The 25,014-nt window shown below is 42.2% G+C and overlaps 2 protein-coding genes across 8 annotated transcripts in view; one reads left to right on the forward strand and one right to left on the reverse strand.

The window, feature by feature from the left end:
* The window catches only part of LOC147028558 (uncharacterized), a 35,966-nt gene extending 34,113 nt beyond the window's left edge, over positions 1 to 1,853 (reverse strand). For both annotated transcript variants that reach the window (XR_015057602.1, XM_085879082.1), the window contains exon 1: positions 1,738 to 1,853. The gene's annotated coding sequence lies outside the window, so the exon portion shown is untranslated. The remainder of the gene's footprint in view (positions 1 to 1,737) is intronic.
* TMCO4 (transmembrane and coiled-coil domains 4) overlaps positions 1,688 to 25,014 on the forward strand; it is a 38,028-nt gene continuing 14,701 nt past the window's right edge. For 2 of the 6 annotated variants that reach the window (XM_085879075.1, XM_085879069.1), the window contains exons 1-8: positions 1,697 to 1,967; positions 2,117 to 2,282; positions 7,795 to 7,969; positions 11,165 to 11,192; positions 13,113 to 13,242; positions 23,230 to 23,327; positions 23,461 to 23,604; positions 24,301 to 24,420. In XM_085879075.1, coding sequence (XP_085735201.1) covers positions 2,134 to 2,282; positions 7,795 to 7,969; positions 11,165 to 11,192; positions 13,113 to 13,242; positions 23,230 to 23,327; positions 23,461 to 23,604; positions 24,301 to 24,420 — 844 coding nt within the window. In that variant the 5' untranslated portion in view covers positions 1,697 to 1,967; positions 2,117 to 2,133. The other 4 variants (XM_085879071.1, XM_085879073.1, XM_085879070.1 and 1 more) reach the window with 4 other exon arrangements.

Consider the following 25,014-nt stretch of genomic DNA (forward strand, 5'->3'; position numbering starts at 1 on the left):
TCCGATTTTCAAGAACAAGGGTGATGTGCAGAGCTGTGGAAATTACAGAGGGATAAAGTTGTTAAGCCACACCATGAAGTTGTGGGAAAGAGTAGTGGAAGCTCGGTTGAGAGGAGAGGTGACGATGTGTGAGCAGCAATATGGGTTTATGCCAAGAAAGAGCACCACTGATGCGATGTTTGCTTTGAGAATGTTAATGGAGAAGTATAGGGAAGGCCAGAAGGAGTTACATTGTGTGTTTGTGGATTTAGAGAAAGCTTATGATGGAGTGCCAAGAGAGGAGTTGTGGTATTGTATGAGGAAGTCGGGAGTGGTGGAGAAGTATGTGAGGATCGTGCAGGATATGTATGAGGACAGTGTGACAGCGGTGAGGTGTACGGTAGGAATGACGGACCAGTTTCAGGTAAAAGTTCAATTGCACCAAGGATCGACTCTGAGCCCTTTCCTGTTTGCAATGGTGATGGACAGGTTGACGGACGAGATCAGACTGGAGTCTCCATGGACTATGATGTTCGCGGATGACATCATGATCTGTACCGAGAGTAGGGAGCAGGCTGATCGAGCCTCGAGAGGTGGAGGTGTGCACTGGAGAGAAGGGGAATGATAGTCAGTAGGAGTAAGACGGAGTACATGTGCGTAAATGAGAGGGAGGGTGGTGGTATGGTGCAGTTGCAAGGAGTTGAGGTGGGGAAGGTGGATGGGTTTAAATACTTGGGATCAACTGTCCAAAGTAACGGAGAGTGTGGGAGAGAAGTGAAAAAGAGAGTGCAGGCAGGATGGAGTGGGTGGAGAAGAGTTGCAGGAGTGATTTGTGACAGAAGGGTAGCTGCAAGAGTGAAGGGGAAAGTATACAAGACGGTAGTGAGACCAGCTCTGTTGTATGGTTTGGAGGCGGTGGCACTAACAAAAAGACAGGAAGCGGAGCTGGAGGTGACAGAGTTAAAGATGCTGCGATTCTCGTTGGGAGTGACGAAAATGGACAGGATAAGGAATGAGTATATTAGAGGGACAGCGCAGGGAGGACGGTTTGGAGACAAAGTGAGAGAGGCGAGATTGAGATGGTTTGGACATGTGCACAGGAGGGAAACGGAGTATATCGGGAGAAGGATGTTGAAGATGGAGCCGCCAGGCAGGAGGAGAAGAGGAAGGCCAAAGAAGAGGTTCATGGATGCGGTGAGGGCGGACATGTGGGTGGTTGGAGTGTCAATGGAAGATGTGGAGGATAGAGCAAAATGGAGACGGTTGATCCGCTGTGGCGACCCCTAACGGGAGCAGCAAGAAGAAGAAGAAGAAGAAGAAGAAGAAGAAGAAGAAGAAGAAGAAGAAGAAATGTTTGTTTAAATATATATAGATATATAGATAGATATATATATATATGTGTTTAAATATATGTTTATGTAAAAACACACACGCACACATCTCATCCATTGTATGAATGAGATGTTTCAGTGCATGTTATCCAGGGTTTTGTTTCTAACCCTATAGCGCCATGATGTTGTAGTAAGCAGCATTTTCTCTGACTATAGGTGTTATTATTATTTTTTTTCTCTCTCTCTCTCTCCTTTGTCGAGCGGATGTTCCGGAGGCGTTTCGTTTCGTTCCTCTTGGTTTTCTTTATATAATTGTTCATGGTGCTGACATTTTGAGACAAATCATGACGTTAAACCAGGAAGTCAGACGTGGAAGGTAAGCGAACGGAGATCGTGAAATCGTTTATTTGTGACAGGTCGTCGTTACCTTCTTGGAAGTAATCCGTATATCGATCCCAAACCAGCCTTGACCTCCGACCTTTCAATTCCAAGCAGCCTGGAGTTGACGAACGGCGTTAAACGAGTGGCACAGGTGATCGCATTACAACAACAACAACAACAACAACAACAACAACAACAACAACAACAACAACAACAACAACGTTGTTTTACCTTTCCCACGTGGTTCACTACGTGGAGCTACACGAAGTTCATCCGGTACGAACATCCTCCGAGAGGGTCAAACACACAGTGGGTTCATTACAATCGCAGAAAGTAATGTTTGTGACGTCATCACTCAAGTTATGAAACTTTTTTTTTTTTAATAACTTTTAACTTTCATTTTTCTCTTTCTTGTCATTGCCCAGCTTTGTAGCTCCTTGCTATGGATAGAAAGAGCCAAACCAGGGAATCTGGCAAGCCTGGCCAGAGGGACCAGAGTCTGATCCGGAGCTTGAGCGAGCCAAGCAGGTTCTGCTGTGCTGCAGTTTGTGCGACCTCCATGGGCAACCTCTACCCGGAACCTGAGAACAGGTAACGGCACACACCTTGGTATACAGGCTGGCAGGTACGCAAATTGATCCCCATTGGTCGTGTCTCCAAATTGCCCCAAACAACCAGTGAAGTAGAGTAGAGTAAGTGGAGTCATTTCGTCCTGAGGTCTCCTGTAGAGTATCTCCACACTGCAGTAGAGTGTTTGTGCCACTACAGTATATTTGAAGTGATCAGACCGAGTTAATGTTGGTTGCTAGTAAGGCCGTAGTTGTCCAACAGTAACCCAGAGCTATATATAGCACAGTATTACCAATATGTTATCACTTATTAGCAATAGGAGCTTCAACGAAGTTTTGCATATTAATTGAATAACATGTTGATTTAATAAATACATGGATTCAGGAAAGGTTCCTGACTTCCCTTTGACTTGCAGTTATTATTATTACTAGTACGTGCCCGTACGTGCAAAAAAAAGGAAGAAGAGTTGTGACATCATAGCACCGTGTCCTGTCATTGGTTTGGTAAATAAATGGCCATAACTTGGGAACCACTTGTCCAATTAATATTGTTGCGAATTTGGGAATTCGATTGCACACAACATTCAGGTTCCTTTCATCAGCTGTGTCGATAAGTGGTTGTTCCCTAGATAGCTCACCTTTCATTGTTTAAATGTTCAGAAATCGATTAGATGTGCTGCGGATCGATTTAATAGTTAGGGAACGAATAATGGAGACATCCCTCCCCCTCTTCTGCGAAGAGGAAGAAGAACCCTGCCGTCCCGTGACTCATGATGTCAACAACTCCCTCCCACCCGTGGTTGAGCGGGGGATGGAGCACGAGGGCATGAGTCATGAGTCATGCCGGGAGCGGGGGAAGGGCGAGAGAAGGGTAAGAGGAGATCTTTTCTTTGTTCGTGTTCGGAGTTGAGTAGTAAACTTTTTGCTTCGGCAGAGAGTAAGTCGCTCAACAGACCTTCAGGTCCTGTTTGGCTTGGGTTAGGGTTAAGGCCTTCGGAAGCTTTTTGCTTCGGCTGGCTCAGTGAGCTTCGGCTGAGGCCTGGCTCGGGAGGAGGCTTTTTGGAGGCTTTTTGCTTTGGTGGTTCAGTGAGCTTCGGCTTCTGCTTGGCTCAGGAGAGCTTTTTGCATCGAGCTGCTTTGTTTTGGAAGAAAGTCGAACCGGTTGCTCGGCTCGAGCTGTGTATGGTGGCTTCTTCTTCTTGGTTTGTGGAGCTCTTTGTTCTCCGTTTTGGTTCCCGGCTTGGTGCGACTCACCGACCTCTTCTTGGAGGTGGTTCCTTGGGTGAAGCGACTCATCGATGGGAAGGATTGGCGCCTCGTCTCACCAGCACGTGTTGAGAAGCGCGGGAGGATTCGCGGGAGCTCGGGAAGGATCGCGGCTCGGCGATTGGATCCAGCTCGCTCTCGCTGGAGCCCGGATCCGAACAACTTGAAGACCACACGAGGTGGAGAGGTTCGAGATAGGTTCTGGGTTTCAGCTCACCTGTCCTCCGAGCTGGAGCTCGTTATTAAAGGCCTCTGCCACCATTTCTTGGGTGTGTGTGTGCGTACGTGTGTCCGTGGGCCCGTATAATAAGTAGGAAATTGTTAAGTGCTTTGTGTGCTATAAATCTTTGTATTGCATTTCGTTTAGACGGTCGTAGTTCTTTTGTCGTGCTTTTGTTGCTTGTGTAATTGCATACGTGTTTTGCCTTGTTTAATTGCATACGTGCTTTATTATAATAAATGTCCTTGTGTGAATGTAAACCTGTTCGTTGCGTCCTCTTCCCTTAATTGAGCTGCCATCTTGCACTCGGAAAATAGTTGGTTTTTAAATAGCCGGTAAAGTGATCGGGTCCAACGGGACTGCACGATAATACCCCGCTCGGTTATCCCAAAAGGAAGCGAGCTGCTTAAGCAGCTCGTTTCCAAGCGGTCCCGTTGAGGTACAATCTCTCGGTAACCTACCTGCGCGAATAATTAGGTAAATCGAAGATTTGGCGATCGGACCCTGTAGCGTGGGTAGAGTCCGGACAAAGTTGTGGTGTGGTTACAAACACACCCGTGGCTGGTTTCCGGCGTTGATCCGGAAAGCCGCGACTGGATTGTCCGTTCGTTGGGCGAAGCGACCGCTATTGGTTAGACACGGTCGTTTGCACGCCGACGTGCGGGAAATCTACACAATATCAAACCTTAAAAAGGCACATCCACAGGGCCCCAGCAATATACCTGGCAAGTTTCAATTAGATCGGACCAGTGGTTGTCGAGAAACAGTGGTCGCAGACAGACACACAGACACACACACAGATTACTGGAATTATACATAGACTAGTATGTGCCCGTACGTGCGTGGCCGTACGTGCAAAAAAATCAAAATAAAAAACTTTCAAACTGCGTGCCACAAACAAACACACAGGCCGTTCCTTCGCTCTCGCGTGCCCATACGTGCAAACAAAAACAAAAAACAAAAAAAACTTTCAAACACCCACACAGGCCGTTCCTTCGCTCTCGTAAACGACGATTGGATTGGGGCATTGTGTTTATCTATAAATGCGGATAAGAAATCGAGAAATTATTAGAATACAGTGAGTCATCACTATCCGGAAGTGGTGCGTGCCCGCACGGAATGTTCACATGCATTCCACGAATTATCGCTTGTATTGAAGTAACAACTGCTGTGATACTTACACTCACAGAGTTAATTAAAATCCAAATTAAAATCAAGTTTACCTCCCTGTCTTTGCTTGCCATGACATTCGCTGCCATTGACCATTGCCACTCCTACGTCACGGTAACTAAATGGCGCCCTTTTCCCATCGGCCACGCCTACGCAGCAAACTGTCTTGTCATTGGTTTGGTAAATAAATGGCCGCCGCAATGTGTCTTGTCATTGGTTTGGTAAATAAATGGCCATAACTTGGGAACCACTTGTCCGATTATTACCAAACCTTGAAAAGGCACATCCTCAGGTCCCCAGCAATATATCTGGCAAGTTTCAATTAGATCGGACCAGTGGTTGTCTAGAAACGGCGGTCACACACACACACACACACACACACACACACACACACACACACACACACACACACACACACACACACACACACACACACACACACACACACACACACACACACACACACACACACACACACACATTGCTGGAATTGTAGATAGATGATGATTATTATTATTCCAACGTTCTTGTGGGTGGGAAGTCTTTTGCAAACTGGCTGGCCAGGACTGACGGTCGACTAAGGTTAGGGCAGGAATTTATAATTTGTTCATTGTTCCGTTGATGGCTTGCCTGCTCTTCACGAAGGACACCGTACAATATTTAACGTCTCTCGACTCATGCCAACAGACAGGATGCCCAGTTTAACGTCCGTCCGAAGGAAGGCACGTTCATTGATGAATCGGCCTGATTGTAAACACTGAGATGACAATTTACAGCTGGGTCGAGATTCGAACCCAGGCTAGACAGCTTCGAGGCGATTGTGCATACCCATTCCGACCACGTTTTTATGCCTCTGCTAACAAAGTCGCTGGAGTTATTATGTTGTCGGGTTGTTCATCCGGCTGTCCATGCGTCCATCTGTCCATGATAGGTTTTCGTTACCGCGATAACATAAGAACGGCTGAAGGGATCTCAGTCAAACTTGGCACAACGATGTATAATCATGTAAAGATGAACGAATTACCTTCGCAAACTTTGTTGCGAAGGTTATGTTTTGATCGCTGTGTATTTATTTATTTATTCATTTATTTATTTGTGAATATGTGTGTTTGTTTGTTTGTTTGTTATTCGCATAACTCCAAAAGTATTTAACTGAATCGCAGCAAATTTGGTGGGATGATTGGTTATTATCCGAGGACCATTTGATTAGATTTTGGGAGCGATCGGGTCAAAGGTCAAGGTCATGAAAAGGTCAAAATCGTCTTTTTACCATAGCGTGGTCAATTTGTATCCAATTTACATGCAACTAATGCCAAAATGTTCAGAATTCAATGCCCCATCTTGTGATATGTTAGATGACACAAACACGTAATAACCCTTATTAGCGGTTGGGAGTCAAAGGTCAGGGGGGTCACGACATTGCAAAATGTGCCGTTTTAGTCGTAACACGGTGAATTCTTATCCGATTTGCATGAAACCAACACCAAAATGTTGACTGTTCTATTCCCCACACTCTATTACCAATTACAAAATTAAGAGTACAAAGATCAAGGTCGAGGTCATGAAAAGCTCAAAATCGTCATTTTGCCATCGTGCGGTCGATTATTTTTTAATTTTTATCCAATTTTCATGCAACCAATGCCAAAATGTTGTGAATTCAATGCCCAATCTTGTGATATACGATGTGACACAATGATGTCATTACCTTTGTTAGTGGTTTGGGTCAAAGGTCAGGGGGGTCAACGACCTTTATTATCATAACGCGGTCAATTCTTATACAATTTGCATGTAAGTAGATTCAAAATGTTTGGAATTCAATTCCCTATCCTGTGATGTGTAATATTTGACAGTGACTTTATTGGTGAGTTTAAAGCATTGGGGGGGGGGGAGGGGGGGTGTGTCACTGAACTTATTTCTTATAATGTGACCAGTTGTCATCAGATTGACTTGACACCGACACCCAAAAAGGTCAGAGAGTTCATACAGAAATTGTACAATGTACGTGAATCAGTGTCAAACAGCAGGAAATTTAATGTTTTTAAGCCATCATAACATATATGAGATGGCAGATGTGGTATGGGATTAAATACCCTCACAATCAACGGTTTCTGGCGGGGGGGGGGCAAAATGTAGCGTTGGCGAAGGTATGCGCTCTACTGAGTGCCCGTTCTAGTTACATTTTGAGGTCAAAGGGCAGAGGTCATGTTAGCTAAAAATTCTATTACTTCGCTAACTTGTGAACCGGTGATTGGATTTTGACCAAACTTGATACAACTATGTATAATGATGTAACGATGAAGTGATGAGATTTTGGCTTCAGGAGGTCAGATGTCATGTCAGGTAACAATCTGATACTTGAGAACAGCTGAAGGGATTTGTATCAAACTTTGTACAAGTGTTACAATGATGTAATAATGTGGGCGGAGGCACATCATTCGACATCGTGATGTCTAAGAGTGCCGTTGTAGTTTAAATACTAGCACATTACCCGTAGGGTGATTGCATCACCCCCTCCCCTCTCCCCCCCACCCCCCATAGTAACACACAGTATGCAGAGAAAATGCATCTATAGTATAGACCCCACAGGGCCCACAGGGTGGGTTTAATTCCGACCGTTGAAGTAGTTTCCTTTTCCACTGCAGTGGAGAGTGAAGTTGTAAATTTCCTTTGCGACATGCTTGGCTCTCACTTCCTCAACAGAATGGAATTTTCTTTTTCTGCAATTGTTTGACTGATATGTTGTGACTTTAGTTACCACAAGTGCTGTTTGTGTAACTGTATTCATTAGCACGACCTCTACTAAATTTAAGCTTGGTAGTTCTAATTTTATTTAATGATGAGAGGCAGTTTGAATGACATGGTATTATAACTATTACAGGACTTTCTGCCATTCATTCACCAGTTCATTGGTCACTGAGCTTGCTCTACCTGATCATGTACATCCCATCATGGAGTCTTTTGCAGCAGGCCATGGGAGCGAGGGTATGGCATCCTTTGTGGAGCAGATCTCCTCAGATCCGGCCCTGGAGATTGGATCAATACAGCTGTGTCAAGTGAGGTTGTGTTTTTTAACAATTATTGTCAGTCATGCACACGGCTTGTTTAGGAGTCCACCGGACCCGATGCAGGCTAATGTTTAAAAAATATATTAAAAGAGTGATTATTGAGGAGTCAAATATATCACGATGTTTTATTAGAGCAGTGCACTTCCTGTCCATTGTATGATTCTGAATTTTATAAGTGCCTCACAAGTGTCAACTGTTTTTATTGCATTGGATTTATTCTGTAATGAAGACTAAGATACAGCATGAATGTAACAAAGCAAAAATAATCATGTTATAATGAATGTTGTGAAGAAATAGAAGCAGCTGATCGACAGCACAGGTCAAGAGAAGTGTATTGTCAGTTGTAACATGATGGGGGTATTGGTGGACTATGCCCTCACCGGGTGTTTCGCCTCGAGATAAAACAAGCGGCCTGATTGGCTGAATTTGAACCGGGCGGATGTGAATAATTAAATCACGTGACCCCATAGTTTGTGCGTGAACTAATGGTTTCTTATAATGCCAGGGGGATTTTTCCCACCAAGACGACAGAGCACAAAGGCAGGCTCACGGACTTGCCAAACAATCTTTGTAATCATATGCTTGTCTGACTCCACAGTCATATGGCTGCCATGTTGGTGCTCACTACTATGTGAAGGCGAAGATCTCTTTGGGGCTGTCATATTCACATTCACCATTTGCTCCCTTTAAATGTTCCCTTCGGTGTAAAACGATCAAAGCAACAGTTAAAAGGACGCCAATAGGTGTCACAGGCCTTGTGAAGATAGGCCTCAGCGATCGATGGGGGAAAGGGATTGACATCATCGTGCTGCGTACTGGTGTGACCTCATTATTGACCCTCTCGAGGATCCCCTCACCTTATCTTGCCTCCTCCCCACCGGTTCGACAGGAAGAACAAGTCTCACAATGTCCTTGACCTAAATAACCTCTCTATGGCAAACAACACTACCTTCCACCGGCATACAAGAAACAGGACAATTTAACCTGAATGTGAAGTTCTCCTTACAGGTAGAAATGATCTATCCTACGTGAGCACACGGTTCATGCGAAGGCTTTACACTTTAATGACTACTCTTTACCCCACACACGTAATAATATTCTTAACACAATCGATAAAATAAGTGAAGACTGCATTTTGCCGAAGTTTCGATAAAACTAAAGTGATGACAATTTGAAAAGAAAAAGATGTGACACTCGCTATTGAGTGTAAAGATTAGCAGGAAACGGTCAAAACAAGTGAAATATTTTGTCTACCTTTGACATTTTCAGACTGATGATGCATCTTTTTTTCAACCTCGAGCATCTTCTTACAGTTGATGGAAGATGTGATGCAGAAATGGGGAGGAAAATTGAGATGGTCAGATCAGCACCATGAAATTTTAAACAGATTTTAACACCATGAAAGGGGTTCTAAGCGATTTGAACAAATGAACATAATAACTTGTTTCAGAATTGCAAAGTGCTACGTGTGGTCAACACTGTTGTATGGGATGTAAATGTGGACTGTTACAAAAGCTTTTAAATTGTGGATGCTAAAAATAATGATGAGGGTTAGTTGGAACGAAAGAAAATGTAATGACTAATTTTGGTGTAAAAGGATGTAACAGAGTACAGCAAAGGGACAGCTGACATTTGAATCTACAAAACAAGGAGATATATATATATATATATATATATATATATATATATATATATATATATATATATATATATATATATATATATATATATATATATATATATATATATATATATATATATATATATATATATGACCGTTTTTACAGCCATTTTTCCCTGCTGTGCAGGGGTTTGGCTTTTTCTTGAGGCAATGTTTTATGGCCGGATGCCCTTCCTGACGCCAACCCTGGTCACCTCTTACGACACACAGGGATATGGTACACCTATTCTAACCCGGGCATACACTGGGACCAGTACACTGGCACTCATTTCGCCGACCTCGGAAGGATGACAGGCTGAGTCAACCCCCTGGTGTTAATTCAGCAGCCAACGGGGCTTGAACTCAGGACCCTGGGATCCCAAGCCACCACCCTAACCACTAAGCCAACACCAGGCTTCTACAAAACAAGGAGAAAAGACAGAAAATGTCATAGCCCCCATGGTTTTAGTAATCTTGCTGTACGGAGTTAAAGAGCTAGCCTATATAAACAAGATTTATGTGCATGGGCAACTGACTTGAGTGGTCATGTGACATGGAAGATTGCATACGATTGGGCAAATTTGTGTAAGTAACAAAATGGTCGCCAGTCGGCCATATTGGATCTGTTCTCCGAAAAAAACAAAAAAAAAAAACAAAGGAAGACGTGCATATTAGGCCATCATTCATTTTCTGTGCGGCGCATTTGAACAACATCGGTAAATGCATGTCAATCCTGGAATGGCCGACATGTCCAGCTTCTTGAATAAGAATGCTTCAGGCGGTTTAACCAACACTCGCTGAGGTTTAAACCGCCTTGTCTTTATTTAAAACACTCCAACAGCGTCGTAAATTTTTTTTTAAAAACCATGCTTTTTTCAGATATATGCACACTTCCCGCCAGACCGGGGAAGAGTCGCTCTCGCCTGCTGCGGCGGTGATGACGTGACTCATGGACGGAGCTTAAATATGCATGAGGAAAAACATGAATATGCGTTGAACATGATATACATTTTGTATTCAAACTTGGTTACATCACAATGTCCAAGCAATGGTTGAGGACGTATTCAATACCGGGGTTTTTTTGTTTGTTTGTTTTTTTTACCACTAAAATGGCCTCCAGTCAGCTGTCTTTGATTGAATTGTGACAAAAAAAAATGATGCGCATATGTATACCATCATGTATTGTCTTTCTGCTAAGTTTGAACAAAATCGGTCCATGCGTATTCGATATATGGTTGCGGATGGACGGACGGACGGACGGACGTACGTACGGACAGGCGAGACCTAATCCATTAGCTCCCGTTTCAGACTAAATCCAGTGGAAGCTAAAAATCATTGCTGACTGGTAAGATTGATGGAAGAAGAACACGAGGAAGGCAAATAAGAGAATAAACAGATAAAGATGAGGAAGTGAAAAAAGGAGCTTTTTGTTGCTGTTGAAGATTATATTTTTTTGTACATGATGATTATGTTGGATTTTACATTTGATTTAATTCTTTTATTGATGTTTTCTTGTTTTCCAGGATTTGCTGACATTTGCCTTAAGAGATGGTAAGTTCTGTTTTATATTTCGAGATAGATATTTATAGCTACAGAATTAACAGCCAACTTAAAAACTACACTTTGAGAACATTGCATTTTTGGATTCTGAATAATGTGTGTACTCTCCTGCATATACAGTATTGTATATAAGATGAGAAAAGGATAATTGTCATTGCCAATGAAGATGAATGGAGGTTATGTTTCACCTCTGTCTGTCTGTGAGTCTGTCATTTGTAAGCAGGACATCTCAAAAAGTTGTGGACATATTCAGACGAAATTTGGTGGACAGGTTGGGTATGTGACAAGGACGAATCGATTAGATTTTGGTGAAGATCTGGATATGGGTCCCGATACAAAAACTTTTAAAGTGATTCTTCACCATTGAGTGATAGGGCTAAAATGATATGCAACACGACATCTCAAAAAGTTGTGGACGGATTGTGACAAAAACTTGGTGGATGAGTTGGTTCCATCCATTCCATCCACTGGGACCATACTCCATGCAGAGCGTTGGTGCTGCCTAAGCAGTCTCCTTGACTATTGGACACAATCCTGGACGGGTCGCCACTCCGACACAAGATATCAGCAAGCTGGCACTCATTTTGCCGACCTCTGAAGGATGACAGGCAGCGTCAACCCCACCTGGTGTTAATTCAATAGCTGAGTGGGATTTGAACTCAGGATCCGAGGATCTCAAGCCCACCACTCCAGCCATTAAGCCAACACCAGGCATATATGAGTTGGTTCGGTGATGAGAACAAACCGATTCGATTTTGGTTATGGTCTAGATCCAGATCCGTCCTGTCTGTGGGATACAAAATGGATAAATAGTTATCCGGAAGGGCAAATATTTGGCTTGTAAGGAAGAAGATGAAGTCCCACAAAGTTGATGCAGGACAAGTTGTGTTAGAAAAGTGTTGAATGATATTTGAAAAGCTGCTTTGTTCCATTTACATAGGGCGAACAGGGGTACTCAGTGTTGTCTGGTGCTGTTGTCATCCTGTTGGGATTTTCAAGAAATCAAATTTTGTTTTTTTTCCCATTTTTTTTTGTGGGGGAACTCGAACACTTCCCGACACCCACGAAGAAATGGGGTCGGGATCATTTAATGTTACCTTTCACATTGCTACAAGGGCTTTGGCACTAAAGAGGAATTAAAATAAAATTAAACTTTTTTTTTTTTCAGAACTTTCAAAAATTGTTTTTTTTGGCTTAAAACACTCCCCTGCACTCACTGATGAACCTCTGAAAGTTTGATGAAGATCCGTTCATCCATCTGAGAAAAATGGTTACACACACACACACACACACACACACACACACCTCTATTATAGTATAGATCTGCACAAGAATTGCTGAATTATCCCTTTCAACTTCATCGCCCCCAAACCTCCGAGATAACGATACATCTTTCTCCCACTTCCACCTGCTGCTATCTCCTCACTAATTCCCTGTTATCTTTTTTCTTTTCCTTTCTTATCAAATTTATACAAATTTGCCAACTCATCCCACCTTTGCATGCATACTTTTTGAAAGGCTATCTACATATTACGTCTTAAACATGATTCTTTGGGTCTTAGTGAGAATATTAATACTTATTTTCTTTAAAAATTATTGAACTCTTTGGCTCCTCATCTCTCATCATTGAGTGCTGCTTTCTTAGAGAGTTGGTTGTTATGGGATTAATAAGCATGATGGTTTCTGCTTTACATGTGTCATTTGAGACTGCTGCATTTTATAAGCTGGATGCCCATCATCCCTCACCTACGCACACTGATGTGACCAATGGCTCCCACTAACTAACCACAACTGTTTTCCACCTGGGAACAAATATTGTTATCGTCTCATGAAGTACACTTGTTTCCGGAAGGAGAACTCGGCAGATAATCTTATGTTGGGGGACATGTGGTTGTGTGTGCTGTTCCGTAGGTTGTTACGATGCACGCGCACGGGTGTCAATACGGCACATTGCACAGCTCTTTCACGTATCAAATGCTGAAGTCGATTCAGTGGAAGAGCAGCTTGTGCAGAGCTTGTGTGCTGCATTGCCTGAAAACGAGTGAGTTTGATCATTCCCAAAGCCTCAAAAGGAAGACTGATTGATGTAAATTTTGGAGCCATGTTTAAGAAAAGTCATGTGAAAAATTCAGAATAAGCCCAATAAAAAATACTATTCCTCATTACATTACCACAGCTATTATGCAGGGTTAATTTATCATAAGAATTTTAAATGGCTCCTTGTCTTTTTATTACCTCCGCCACCGAAGGTGAAGGATGTTATGTTTTCACCCCTTTCTGTCTGTCTGGTTTGTTACTTATGAAATCTAAAGATTTCGTAAGTATATTGATGACTTCCATCATCTGTTTGTGTGTTTGTTTGTTTGTGTGTGTTTGTTTGTTTGTAGGCATGATAAATCGAGAACGGAAGAAGCTACCAATGTCAAATTACACCACGTGATTCAGGAGGGTGATGGCGAGTGCTGATTAGATTTTGTTCAAAATCGGTCAAAGGTCAAGGTCACAATGAGGTCAAACATCCAAAAAATGATAACTCGAACGGAAGAAGCTACCAATGCCAAATTACACCACATGATTCAGGAGGGTGGTGGTGAGCGCTGATTAGATTTTGGTCAATCGGTCAAAGGTCAAGGTCACAGTGAGGTCAAACATCCAAAACATTCGATTTTTGATGGTTTGGTACAGAATCATCGTAGAAACTTCTGGTTTGCGTCGCTACCTTCTCGAGAGACAGCTTTTATTAGACAAGGTCAGAGGTGAAGTTGACGATTTCGTAAATACCAGTCTGTGACTGCTTGTTTGTTTGTGTGTGTGTTTGTAGGCACGATAACTCGAACGGAAGAAGCTTGCAATGTCAAATTACACCACGTGATTCAGGAGGGTGATGGCGAGTGTTTATTAGATTTTGGTCAAAATCGGTCAAAGGTCAAGGTCACAGTGAGGTCAAATATTCGATTTTTGATGGTTTGGTACAGATAACTCGAGAACGGAAGAAGCCACCAATGTCAAATTATACCACGTGATTCAGGAGGGTAATGGCTAGTGCTGATTAGATTTTGGTCAAAATTGGTCAAAGGTCAAGGTCACAGTGAGGTCAAACATCCAAAAAATGATAACTCGAGAACGGAAGAAGCTACCAATGTCAAATTACACCACGTGATTCAGGAGGGTGGTGGCTAGCACTGATTAGATTTTGGTCAAAGGTCAAGGTCACAGTGAGGTCAAACATCCAAAACATTAGATTTTTGATGGTTTGGTACAGAATCATCGTAGAAACTTCTGGTTTGCGTCACTACCTTCTCTAGAGACAGTTTTTATTAGACAAGGTCAGAGGTCAAGTTGACGATTTCGTAAGTACCAGTCTATGACTGCTTGTTTGTTTGTAGGCACGATAACTCGAGAATGGAAGAAGCTCCCAATTTCAAATTACACCACGTGATTCAGGAGGGTGATGGCTAGCGTTGATTAGATTTTGGTCAAAATCGGTCAAAGGTCAAGATCATAGTGAGGTCAAACATAATTCCGTAAATTCATGTGGAGAAATGGAGTATTTTTGCTTCGCTCGACGTTACGAGTTCGTTTTAACTTCGATTTTAATTTTGTCTTCGGTTTTTGCGATCGCTTCGGACGCTTAAAACTCGCTTGTCGAAATTCTGGTAAAAATCGGATGTTTTGGAGACGTTTTAAGATTGTATAAAAAATATTTCACTCGACGTGTCACGGGTCGTCACGTGATGCAGTGCGCTCGAGCAGATGCGTCGTTGAGTCACGTAAAGGTTTTCCGTGTGCGCGCTGACGGTGTTTTCGATAAAGATCGTGTTTAAAAGTCATTTTTTATCCCAATAAAGGTTATCGTCGCATGCCTGACTCGCTGAGCCGTCGGATTATGTAAAGATTGTTGGTGGATGGCCGAATATTACTGTTTTGTGACTTTGATAAAATAATATTAAATAATTGCGTGGAGAAATGGAGATTTTTGCTTCGCTCGATGTTACGAGTTCGTTTTAACTTCGATTTTAATTTTGTCTTCGGTTTTTGCGATTGCTTCGGACGCTTAAAACTCGGTTGTCGAAATTCTGGTAAAAATTGGATGTTTTGGAGACGTTTTAAGATTGTATAAAAAATATTTCACTCGACGCGTCACAGGTCGTCACGTGATGCAGTGCGCTCGAGCAGACGCGTCGTTGAGTCACGTAAAGGTTTTCCGTGTGCGCGCTGACGGTGTTTTCGATAAAGATGGTGTTTAAAAGTCATTTTTATCCCAATAAAGGTTATCGTCGCATGTCTGACTCGCTAAGCCGTCGGATTATGTAAAGATTGTTGGTGGATGGCCGAATATTACGGTTTTGTGACTTTGATAAAATAATTGCGAAGAGAAATGGAGATTTTTGCTTCGGTCGACGTTACGATTTTTGATGGTTTGGTACAGAATCATCGTAGAAACTTCTGGTTTGCGTCGCTACCTTCTCTAAAGACAGCTTTTATTAGACAAGGTCAGAGGTCAAGTTGATTATTTCGTAAGTACCAGTCTATGATTGCTTGATTGTGTGTTTGTTACTTACGAAATCTATAGATTACGTAAGTATATTTATGACTTCCGTTTCTGTTTGTTTGTTACTTACGAAATCTAAAGATTTCGTTAGTATATTGATGGCTTCCGTTTGTTACTTACGAAATCTAAAGATTTCGTAAGTATATTGATGCCTTCCATTTCTGTTTGTTTGTTTGTTTGTAGGCACTATAACTCGAGAACGGAAGAAGCTACCAATGTCAAATTACATCACGTGATTCAGGAGGGTGATGGCAAGTGCTGATAAGGTTTTGGTCGAAATCGGTCAAAGGTCAAGGTCACAGTGAGGTCAAATATTCGATTTTTTTTAATGGTTTGGTACAGATAACTCGAGAACGGAAGAAGCTACCAATGTCAAATTACACCACGTGATTCAGGTGGGTGCTGGCTAGTGCTGATTAGATTTTGGTCAAAATCGGTCAAAGGTCAAGGTCACAGTGAGGTCAAACATCCAAAAAATGATAACTCGAGAACGAAAGAAGCTACCAATGTCAAATTACACCACGTGATTCAGGAGGGTGGTGGCTCGCGCTGATTATATTTTGGTCAAAGGTCAAGGTCACAGTGAGGTCAAACATCCAAAACATTCGATTTTTGATGGTTTGGTACAGAATCATCGTTGAAACTTCTGGTCTGCGTTGCTACCTTCTCTAAAGACAGCTTTTATTAGACAAGGTCAGAGGTCAAGTTGACTATTTCGTAAGTACCAGTCTATGACTGCTTGTTACTTAAGAAATCTAAAGATTTCGTAAGTATATTGATGACTTCCGTCATCTGTTTGTGTGTTTGTTTGTGTGTGTATTTGTTTGTTTGTAGGCACGATAACTCAAGAACGGAAGGAGCTCCCAATGTCAAATTACACCACCTGATTCAGGAGGGTGATGGCTTGTGCTGATTAGATTTTGGTCAAAATCGGTCAAAGGTCAAGGTCACAATGAGTTCAAACATTCGATTTTTGATGGTTTGGTATAGAATCATCGTAGAAACTTCTGGTTTGCGTCGCTACCTTCTCTAGAGACAGCTTTTATTAAACAAAGTCAGAGGTAAAGTTGACGATTTTGTAATTACCAGGCTATGACTGCTTGTTACAGCGCGTGCGCTGTATACAATTGCACCGAGTTTGAAATGTCCCCAGTGTCTACCACATCTCCGGTGTCCCGGTGTCCCCCCCCTCCCCCACGTGCCTGTGACAGCCAATGACGGCCGTCCGCTCGATGCAGTGCGCAACCTCGTCCGAAACAGCGACAATTGACGGAAATACCCGAGTATTTCAATGGAAATTTGTGAAACTAATGTGTTATATATGTGAAAACCATTGAATTTATTGCTTGACGGAAAAAAGCAAGAAACACGCCCCTCTCATGTACGAACGACCGAAAGACGTAATTTCCGCCCGCCATTGCATTTCGCGCCGAAAGAAGTCATTTCCGCCCACCATAGCATTTCATGCCAAAAGACGTCATTTCTGCCCACCATCGCATTTCGCGCCGATCGCCGAACGCTGAAAGCTAAGTTCTTCTTATGCCATCATTCTTTTGCGGCCCCCTGCCACGTTGTATCGAACGATTTCATTCGTTCTGTTATATTTTAAGGTGCTTATCACAATAATAACAAGATTTTTACATTTCAAATATTAAGTACGCTTTTTAATTGTTTTTCAACTGAAAATGCATAAATTGCATATTTTAACATTAGTGTTCTCATTTGCTTCACCACACGTGCAGTATTGAAGGATTTCACTTGTTACTTAAGAAATCTAAAGATTTCGGAAGTATATTGATGACTTCCGTCCTCTGTTTGTGTGTTTGTTTGTTTTGTGTGTGTGCTTGTGTGTTTGTTTGTAGGCACGATAACTCGAGAACGGAAGAAGATACCAATGTCAAATTACACCACGCGATTCAGGAGGGTGATGGCTGGGGCTGATTAGATTTTGGTCAAAATCGGTCAAAGGTCAAGGTCACAGTGAGGTCAAACATTCAGTTTTTGATGGTTTGGTACAGAATCATCGTAGAAAATTCTGGTTTGCGTTGCTACCTTCTCGAGAGACAGCTTTTATTAGACAAGGTCAGAGGTCAAGGTGACGATTTTGTAAGTACCAGTCTATGACTGCTTGTTTGTGTGTTGGATTCGCTATATATGAGATAACCCAAATTGTCGGGTTGTGTGTGTGTGTGTGTGTGTGTGTGTGTGTGTGTGTGTGTGTGTGTGTGTGTGTGTGTGTGTGTGTGTGTGTGTGTGTGTCTGCAACGCGAGGCTCCACAGCACGAACCAGCGAACCGATTTCGATGAAACTTTGCCAAAAGGTGGAATATATACTGGGAATGTGTGCGTTTGAATTTCGTGGCCCAGCAACCACCCGTTGCTGTGCAGCAGCCAAAAACCGCGTACAGTATTTTCAATACTTGTCCTTGAGTTTTGAATGTAGAGAAACGAGACTTCGGAATTAAACACTTCGACATATTTAGAAAATTTTACTTGAGCCGATTTTTGATTGAGGTTTTATTTTTCAAATGGTAGTCCTTCAAAAATCCGGTGTCTATTTACTGTCATTTAAGATGTTGATTCAGTGTTTGTAAGGAACTACACCGTCGTTCCACCTTCGATCTCTCCTCGATCCAAACGTTATTGACCAAAGTGAAAAGGATCCAAAATAAATGGAATCACCGGCATTTCTGTCTTTGTGGATTTCTCATAATATGTTTATTTATTTACCGAAAACGATTCCACGACCCACACACCACCTTCAATTATTTATTTATTTATTTACTGAAAACGATTCCCCACCCACACACCACCTCCAATTATTTATTTATTTACCGAAAACAATTCCACGACCCACACTCCACCTCCAATTATTTATTTATTTTCCGTAAACGATTTCACAATCCACACACCACCTTCAATTATTTATTTATATACCAAAAACGATTCCACGACCCACACTCCACCTCCAATTATTTATTTATTTTCCGTAAACGATTTCACGATCCACACACCACCTTCAATTATTTATTTATTTACCGAAAACTATCAAGACCCACACACCACCTCCAATTATTTATTTTTATACCGAAAACGATTCCACAATCCACACACCACCTTCAATTATTTATTTATTTCCCAAAAATGATCAAGACCCACACACCACCTCCAATTATTTATTATTTAAAGTGGGAGTGGCGTAGGAAAGTGGGCGTGGCTTATGAAAAATATTATGTGGCTCAGGAGGTGTGGTCAAACAAGAGCATTGAGAGAAGTTTATCGGGTTTTCCGTGTGTGTGTGTGTGTGTGTGTGTGTGTGTGTGTGTGTGTGTGTGTGTGTGTGTGTGTGTGTGTGTGTGTGTGTGTGTGTGTGTGTGTGTGTGTGTGTGTGTGTGTGTGCGTGTGTGCATGTGTCTGCAACGCGAGGCTCCACAGCACAAACCAGCAAACCGATTATTTTTCAAATGGTAGTCCTTCAAAAATAGGGTGTCTATTTACCGTCATTTTTTATGAGGAGGGCCAGTTGGCAAAATAAGCAATAGGAAAAATCTTGCCAGGTCGAGGAACAATTGTATGTGAACCAATACGTCTTGGCAATGAATCTTCATCGGTGGATCGGTCAGGATGAAAAGCATCGTATCCAGCACTTCGATCCTAGCGAATCCCTCGTCGCCTACCGGCTTGTCTGTGTGTTTGTTTGTTTGTTTGTTTGTAGGCACGATAACTCGAGAACGGAAGAAGCTACCAATGTCAAATTACACCACGTGATTCAGGAGGGTGATGGCTAGCGCTGATTAGATTTTGCTCAAAATCGGTCAAAGGTTAAGGTCACATTGAGGTCAAATATTCGATTTTTGATTGTTTGGTACAGATAACTCAAGAACAGAAGAAGCTACCAATGTCCAATTACAACACGTGACTCAGGTCAGTGATGGCTCGCGCTGATTAGATTTTGGTCAAAATCGGTCAAAGGTCAAGGTCACAGTGAGGTCAAACATCCAAAACATTCGATTTTTGATGGTTTGGTACAGAATCATCGTAGAGACTTCTGGTTTGCGTCACTAACTTCTCTAGAGACAGCTTTTATTAGACAAGGTCAGAGGTCAAGTTGACGATTTCGTAAGAAGCAGTCGTAGACTGCTTGTTACTTACGAAATCTTTAATTGATGACTTCCGTCGTGTGTGTGTGTTTGTGTGTGTGTGTGTGTGTGTGTGTGTGTGTGTGTGTGTGTGTGTGTGTGTGTTTGTTTGTTTGTTTGTTTGTTTGTTTGTTTGTGTGTGTTTGTTTGTTGGCATGATAACTCGAGAACGAAAGAAGCTACCAATGTCAAATTACACCACGTGATTCAGGAGGGTGATGGCTAGCGCTGATTAGGTTTTGGTCAAAATCAGTCAAAGGTCAAGGTCACAGTGAGGGCAAACATAATTCCGTAAATTCCTGTGGAGAAATGGAGTATTTTTGCTTCCGTCGATGTTATGAGTTCGTTTTAACTTCGATTTTAATTTTGTCTTCGGTTTTTGCGATCGCTTAGGACGCTTAAAACTCGGTTGTCGAAATTCTGGTAAAAATCGGATGTTTCGGAGACGTTTTTAGATTGTATAAAGATATTTCACCCGCCGCGTCACGGCTCATCGCGTGGTGCAGCGCGCTCAAGCAGACGCGTCGTTGAGTCACGTAAAGGTTTTGCGTGTGCACGTTGACTGTGTTTTCGATAAAGATGGTGTTTAAAAGTCATTTTTCATCCCAATAAAGCTTATCGTCGCATGCCTGACTCGCTAAGCTGTCGGATTATGTAAAGATTGTGGATGGCCGAATATTACGGTTTTATGACTTTGATAAAAATATAAAATAATTCCATAAATTCCTGTGGAGAAATGGAGTATTTTTGCTTCGGTCGACGTTACGAGTTCGTTTTAACTTTGATTTTAATTTTGTCTTTGGTTTTTGCGATCGCTTCGGACGTTTAACACGCGGTTGTCGAAATTCTGTTAAAATCGGATGTTTTGGAGATGTTTTAAGATTGTATAAAAATATTTCACCCGCTGCGTCATGGCTTGTCACGTGCCGCAGCGCGCTCGAGTGGACGCATCGTTGAGTCACGTAAAGGTTTTGTGTGTGCGCGCTGACGTCATGGCGCTTGCCCCAGCATCCTTTCGAGTTTGGGGGGCCATCGAGTGTGACCTTTACGTTACGTTAATCCGCGGTAACTCGAACGGAAGAAGCTACCAATGTCAAATTACACCACGTGATTCAGGAGGGTGATGGCTAGCGCTGATTAGATTTTGGTCAAAATCGGTCAAAGGTCAAGGTCACACTGAGGTCAAACATTCGATTTTTGATGGTTTGGTACAGAATCATCGTAGAAACTTCTGGTTTGCATCGCTACCTTCTCTAGAGACAGCTTTTATTAGACAAGGTCAGAGGTCAAGTTGACGATTTCGTAAGTACCAGTCTATGACTGCTTGTTTGTGTGTTTGTTTGTAGGCACGATAACTCGAGAACGGAAGAAGCTCCCAATGTCGAATTACACCACGTGATTCAGGAGGGTGATGGCGAGCGCTGATTAGATTTTGGTCAAAATCGGTCAAAGGTCAAGGTCACAGTGAGGTCAAACATTCGATTTTTGATGGTTTGGTACAGAATCATCGTAGAAACTTCTGGTTTGCGTCGCTACCTTCTCTAGAGACAGCTTTGATTAGACAAGGTCAGAGGTCAAGTTGACGATTTCATAAGTACCAGTCTATGACTGCTTGTTTATTTGTTTGTTTGTGTGCAGGATATCTCAAAAAAAATTTCTACCGATTCGGACCAAACTTTGTGGACACGTTGGGTCTGCCGCAAGGAAGAATTGATCAAATTTTGGTGAAGATCCGGATCCGGATCTGGATATGAGAATTATTTAATTATTTAAGTGATTTGTCACCATTGAGAGATCTGGCCAAAAATGATATAGTCCTGTACAGCATGATATTTCAAAAATGTATTGGGCCCGATATGTTCTCATGGATCAGGCATTACGTGGCAGAGGTATGCACTCTACCGAGTGCCCTTCTAGTTTAATATTTAACAACACAACCTGAAGCCATCTTCTTTTTTGACTTTGTGCTCTGAGATGCCTCATAAAAGTAATTAAACTAAACACGATGGGTAAGTTCAAATATCATAATCACTCGTGTGTCGGCCACACTTCTTTCTCAGAAATATCTGATCAAAATTTGGGGTGCGTATTATCCACGAGAACTAAAATGAAGTTTATTCCCCAGGTTTATAGTACCGACACGAGATTGAGCTTCATTCCTGGGTGCCGCCGTCTTAAAAATGCAGTGCATTGTGCGATATCTTATGCAACATTGAACATTTTTGTTCTGAATAACAATGATTTTGATCGAAGAATTGAAATTGTTTATAATACATCACTTTGTTTTTTTAAACCTTCCATCTGAACTTTCAATAATAAACAGCCAGAACCGTTGCGGCACAATTGATTGCTTGAGAATTACTGTAAGCTGATGATATGTTAAAGACTTGAGAGGTGCTAATCTGATAGATGCCACATATCACTCAGTAAGAGTTGTTCGGTACATTCAATCCGTCACGTCGTTCATCATATTGTGTTTCATACGAGTTAGTGTGTGCTAACACAGCAGATGCTTGCAAGTTTGATCTACATTCAAGTAACGTTAGAGCCTGGCACAGACAGAAAGAAGTTATTGAGAAGATGCCTGAGATCAAAAAGGGCAATCATTTCTCCATTACTCATTTCCCAGAGCTAGAGTACGTCCTGATGGAGTGGATAACCGAGCTCCTATCTCCAGGGATTGCACTCAACACAGTCCAAGTAATGCTGCAGGTGAAGATCATCGCTAGAAACCTGAATTTTTTTTGGGGTGGGGGGGGGGGTGTTGTATGTAGAAACTGGTATTTTCTTGAGGATTTGATCTGAAAAGTGCCCAGCGTATTATACATGATGGTGGATTATAACGAGTAATTACGGCATTTATGGAACTTTGTGAGTAAACATCATATATTTGCCAGAACAGCCAGATTATGATTTATTGCAGAGGCCTACATATCGCGACACATGGAAAGGCATGAATGTAGTTGCAGATGAAAGCTCAGCGGGTTCCTGGGGTGCTTAGCTTGTACCTCTACCGATTATAACATGTTTATAAATCCTCTTTCCTCCTCTTTATTGCCACATAAGGAGCAACTCTTGAAAGTAAGTGGGCCTTCTTTGGTTGGTTTGTTTGAACCTTCCTTCGATTATCTTGCTGTTATGAGCTGTACATACGGTGCCTTGTTTTTCCAATTACAATGTATTATCGAACCTGTCGAAACAAAACTTTTATCCATTTTTTTGCTTTTTATTCCTTTGTTGCATTGAGAAGGTTAAAATGATGCTTTATTTAAAATAAAAAACCCCTCTGTTTTCCATTTGAATACATCGGGCTCACAACTCTCAACATTCACCGTAGGGCTGATAAAACATCGCGTCTCCGACATGAGAAGAAGAAGAAGTTTCAGCGATATTTCCTCATTGGTTTAGCGACTGCTGTTGGTGGGACTGTGATTGGTAAGCCAATTTTTACATGGCCAGTGTGCAATGACTTGCTTTGCATCATTAGCTTTTTATAATTATTGAACTAAAAACTGTTGATATGAGGTCAGAAGTATCGGTCTCTGTTTTAATCAAAAGTGTCACACAGGACTCACGGGAGGCCTTGCTGCTCCCTTGGTAGCAGCTGGAGCAGGTGCCGTGATTGGTGGTGCTGGAGCGGCAGCACTTGGTTCTGTGGCTGGCATTGCCATTATGACCTCACTGTTTGGGGCTGCAGGGGCAGGACTTGCAGGTTTGCAGCACGCGTATGATCAGCTCCTCGTCGGTCTAATTTTTCTGTTCCGTCTTTCTTGCGCCGTTTTTCCCACTGCAGCCGTGAGTTGTGATGCTGCTGATTATTCACTCGGTTTAAACTGTCATATCTCACCAAACTGACATTTCTGCTTAAAAATGTCGTACCTGAGCTTGATGTATCCAAAAACGATTCTGGCCTTTGCTATGCTTGCCTTTTGTCAAAGCTGCAAATAAATTTAATTTATTTTCTGCCATTATTGGACAATGTGAAAAGATCTTTCTGAGAAACAGCTGCTCGTTGGGATTACTGATGCTGAATCTTCAACTTTTCCTCTCTTCGATGTTGGCTATTATGATTTCTTTACTTGCCTGTTTTGATTCCTAATTATGACTGCTTCTTCCTTTGTCTTCCCCCAATTCCTCCTCCACTCTTACTTTGCTTTGCTTCTGTCTTCTTCCTCATTCCAGCATCCTGGTTCTTTCTTTCTTTTTTTTCTCCTTGTGGATGTTTCTTCTTTGTCTTCAAATCTCATGCAGTCTGAAACAATTGACATCTTCACCAGGTGTGACATTCTGCAAATTCATCTTTACTATGCCGAGATTTTGCTCTTTTGCATCTGCTTCTTTGTCATATTGTCTTGTTTTCATTGTGCTGACCTGCAATGTTAATAGGTAACAATTAACTGTTGTGCAGGATACAAGATGAAGAAGCGTATTGGGAAAATTGAAGAATTTGAGTTCATTCCACTCACGCCTGGTAGCACGTTGCACCTCACAATAGCCATCACTGGTTGGCTGTCTGCTGGGAAGTATGGTAAGAGAAGTTGCCATCACCAAATAATTTTGAGGTTCTTATGGAAAAAAAAAATTCACAAAATGCTGTTGTGTAGGTTAGATCTTCGTGCTTCCGTCCCTCCGTCTGTCCTTTCTCGAAAGCTCTTCCATTGGCAAAATGTACTTGCAGGATAACACAGAATGTTCCATGCATGGCAGGGCATAAGAACCCCATATGTAAATTTTGTGCATGTGTGTTGGACGTAAAGGCAAGGTGCCACATCTTGCGTATGTACTTTATGTATATATGCATGAGGTTGAATCTTATTGGGGACTAATTAGCTCAGAGAGGCCGTATGGTCCCCATGGATATGGCATCCCGTCTCCGTTGGATCTGTTTTCTGTGCGAAGGGACACCCAACATTCCAGGAGGCGAGACATCCACCCGTGGCCTGGAGGATATTGGAGCATGAGCCGCAGGTGTGAGTAACAGTTTGGCAGACAGTTGACTGGAAGGGATGTGATATCGCTCTCTCTCGCTCACGCTCGTTTAAGCGGTTGGTTGGGTGGAGTGGGTTTGCCAATCAGATGGTGAGCCCCACTGTGAGCACATCAGCACCAGTCAGGAACACAA

The sequence above is a fragment of the Eptatretus burgeri genome, chromosome 4 (assembly GCF_056783735.1).
Source record: "Eptatretus burgeri isolate ZD-2024b chromosome 4, Ebu_testis_v1, whole genome shotgun sequence".
Taxonomy (NCBI): domain Eukaryota; kingdom Metazoa; phylum Chordata; class Myxini; order Myxiniformes; family Myxinidae; genus Eptatretus; species Eptatretus burgeri.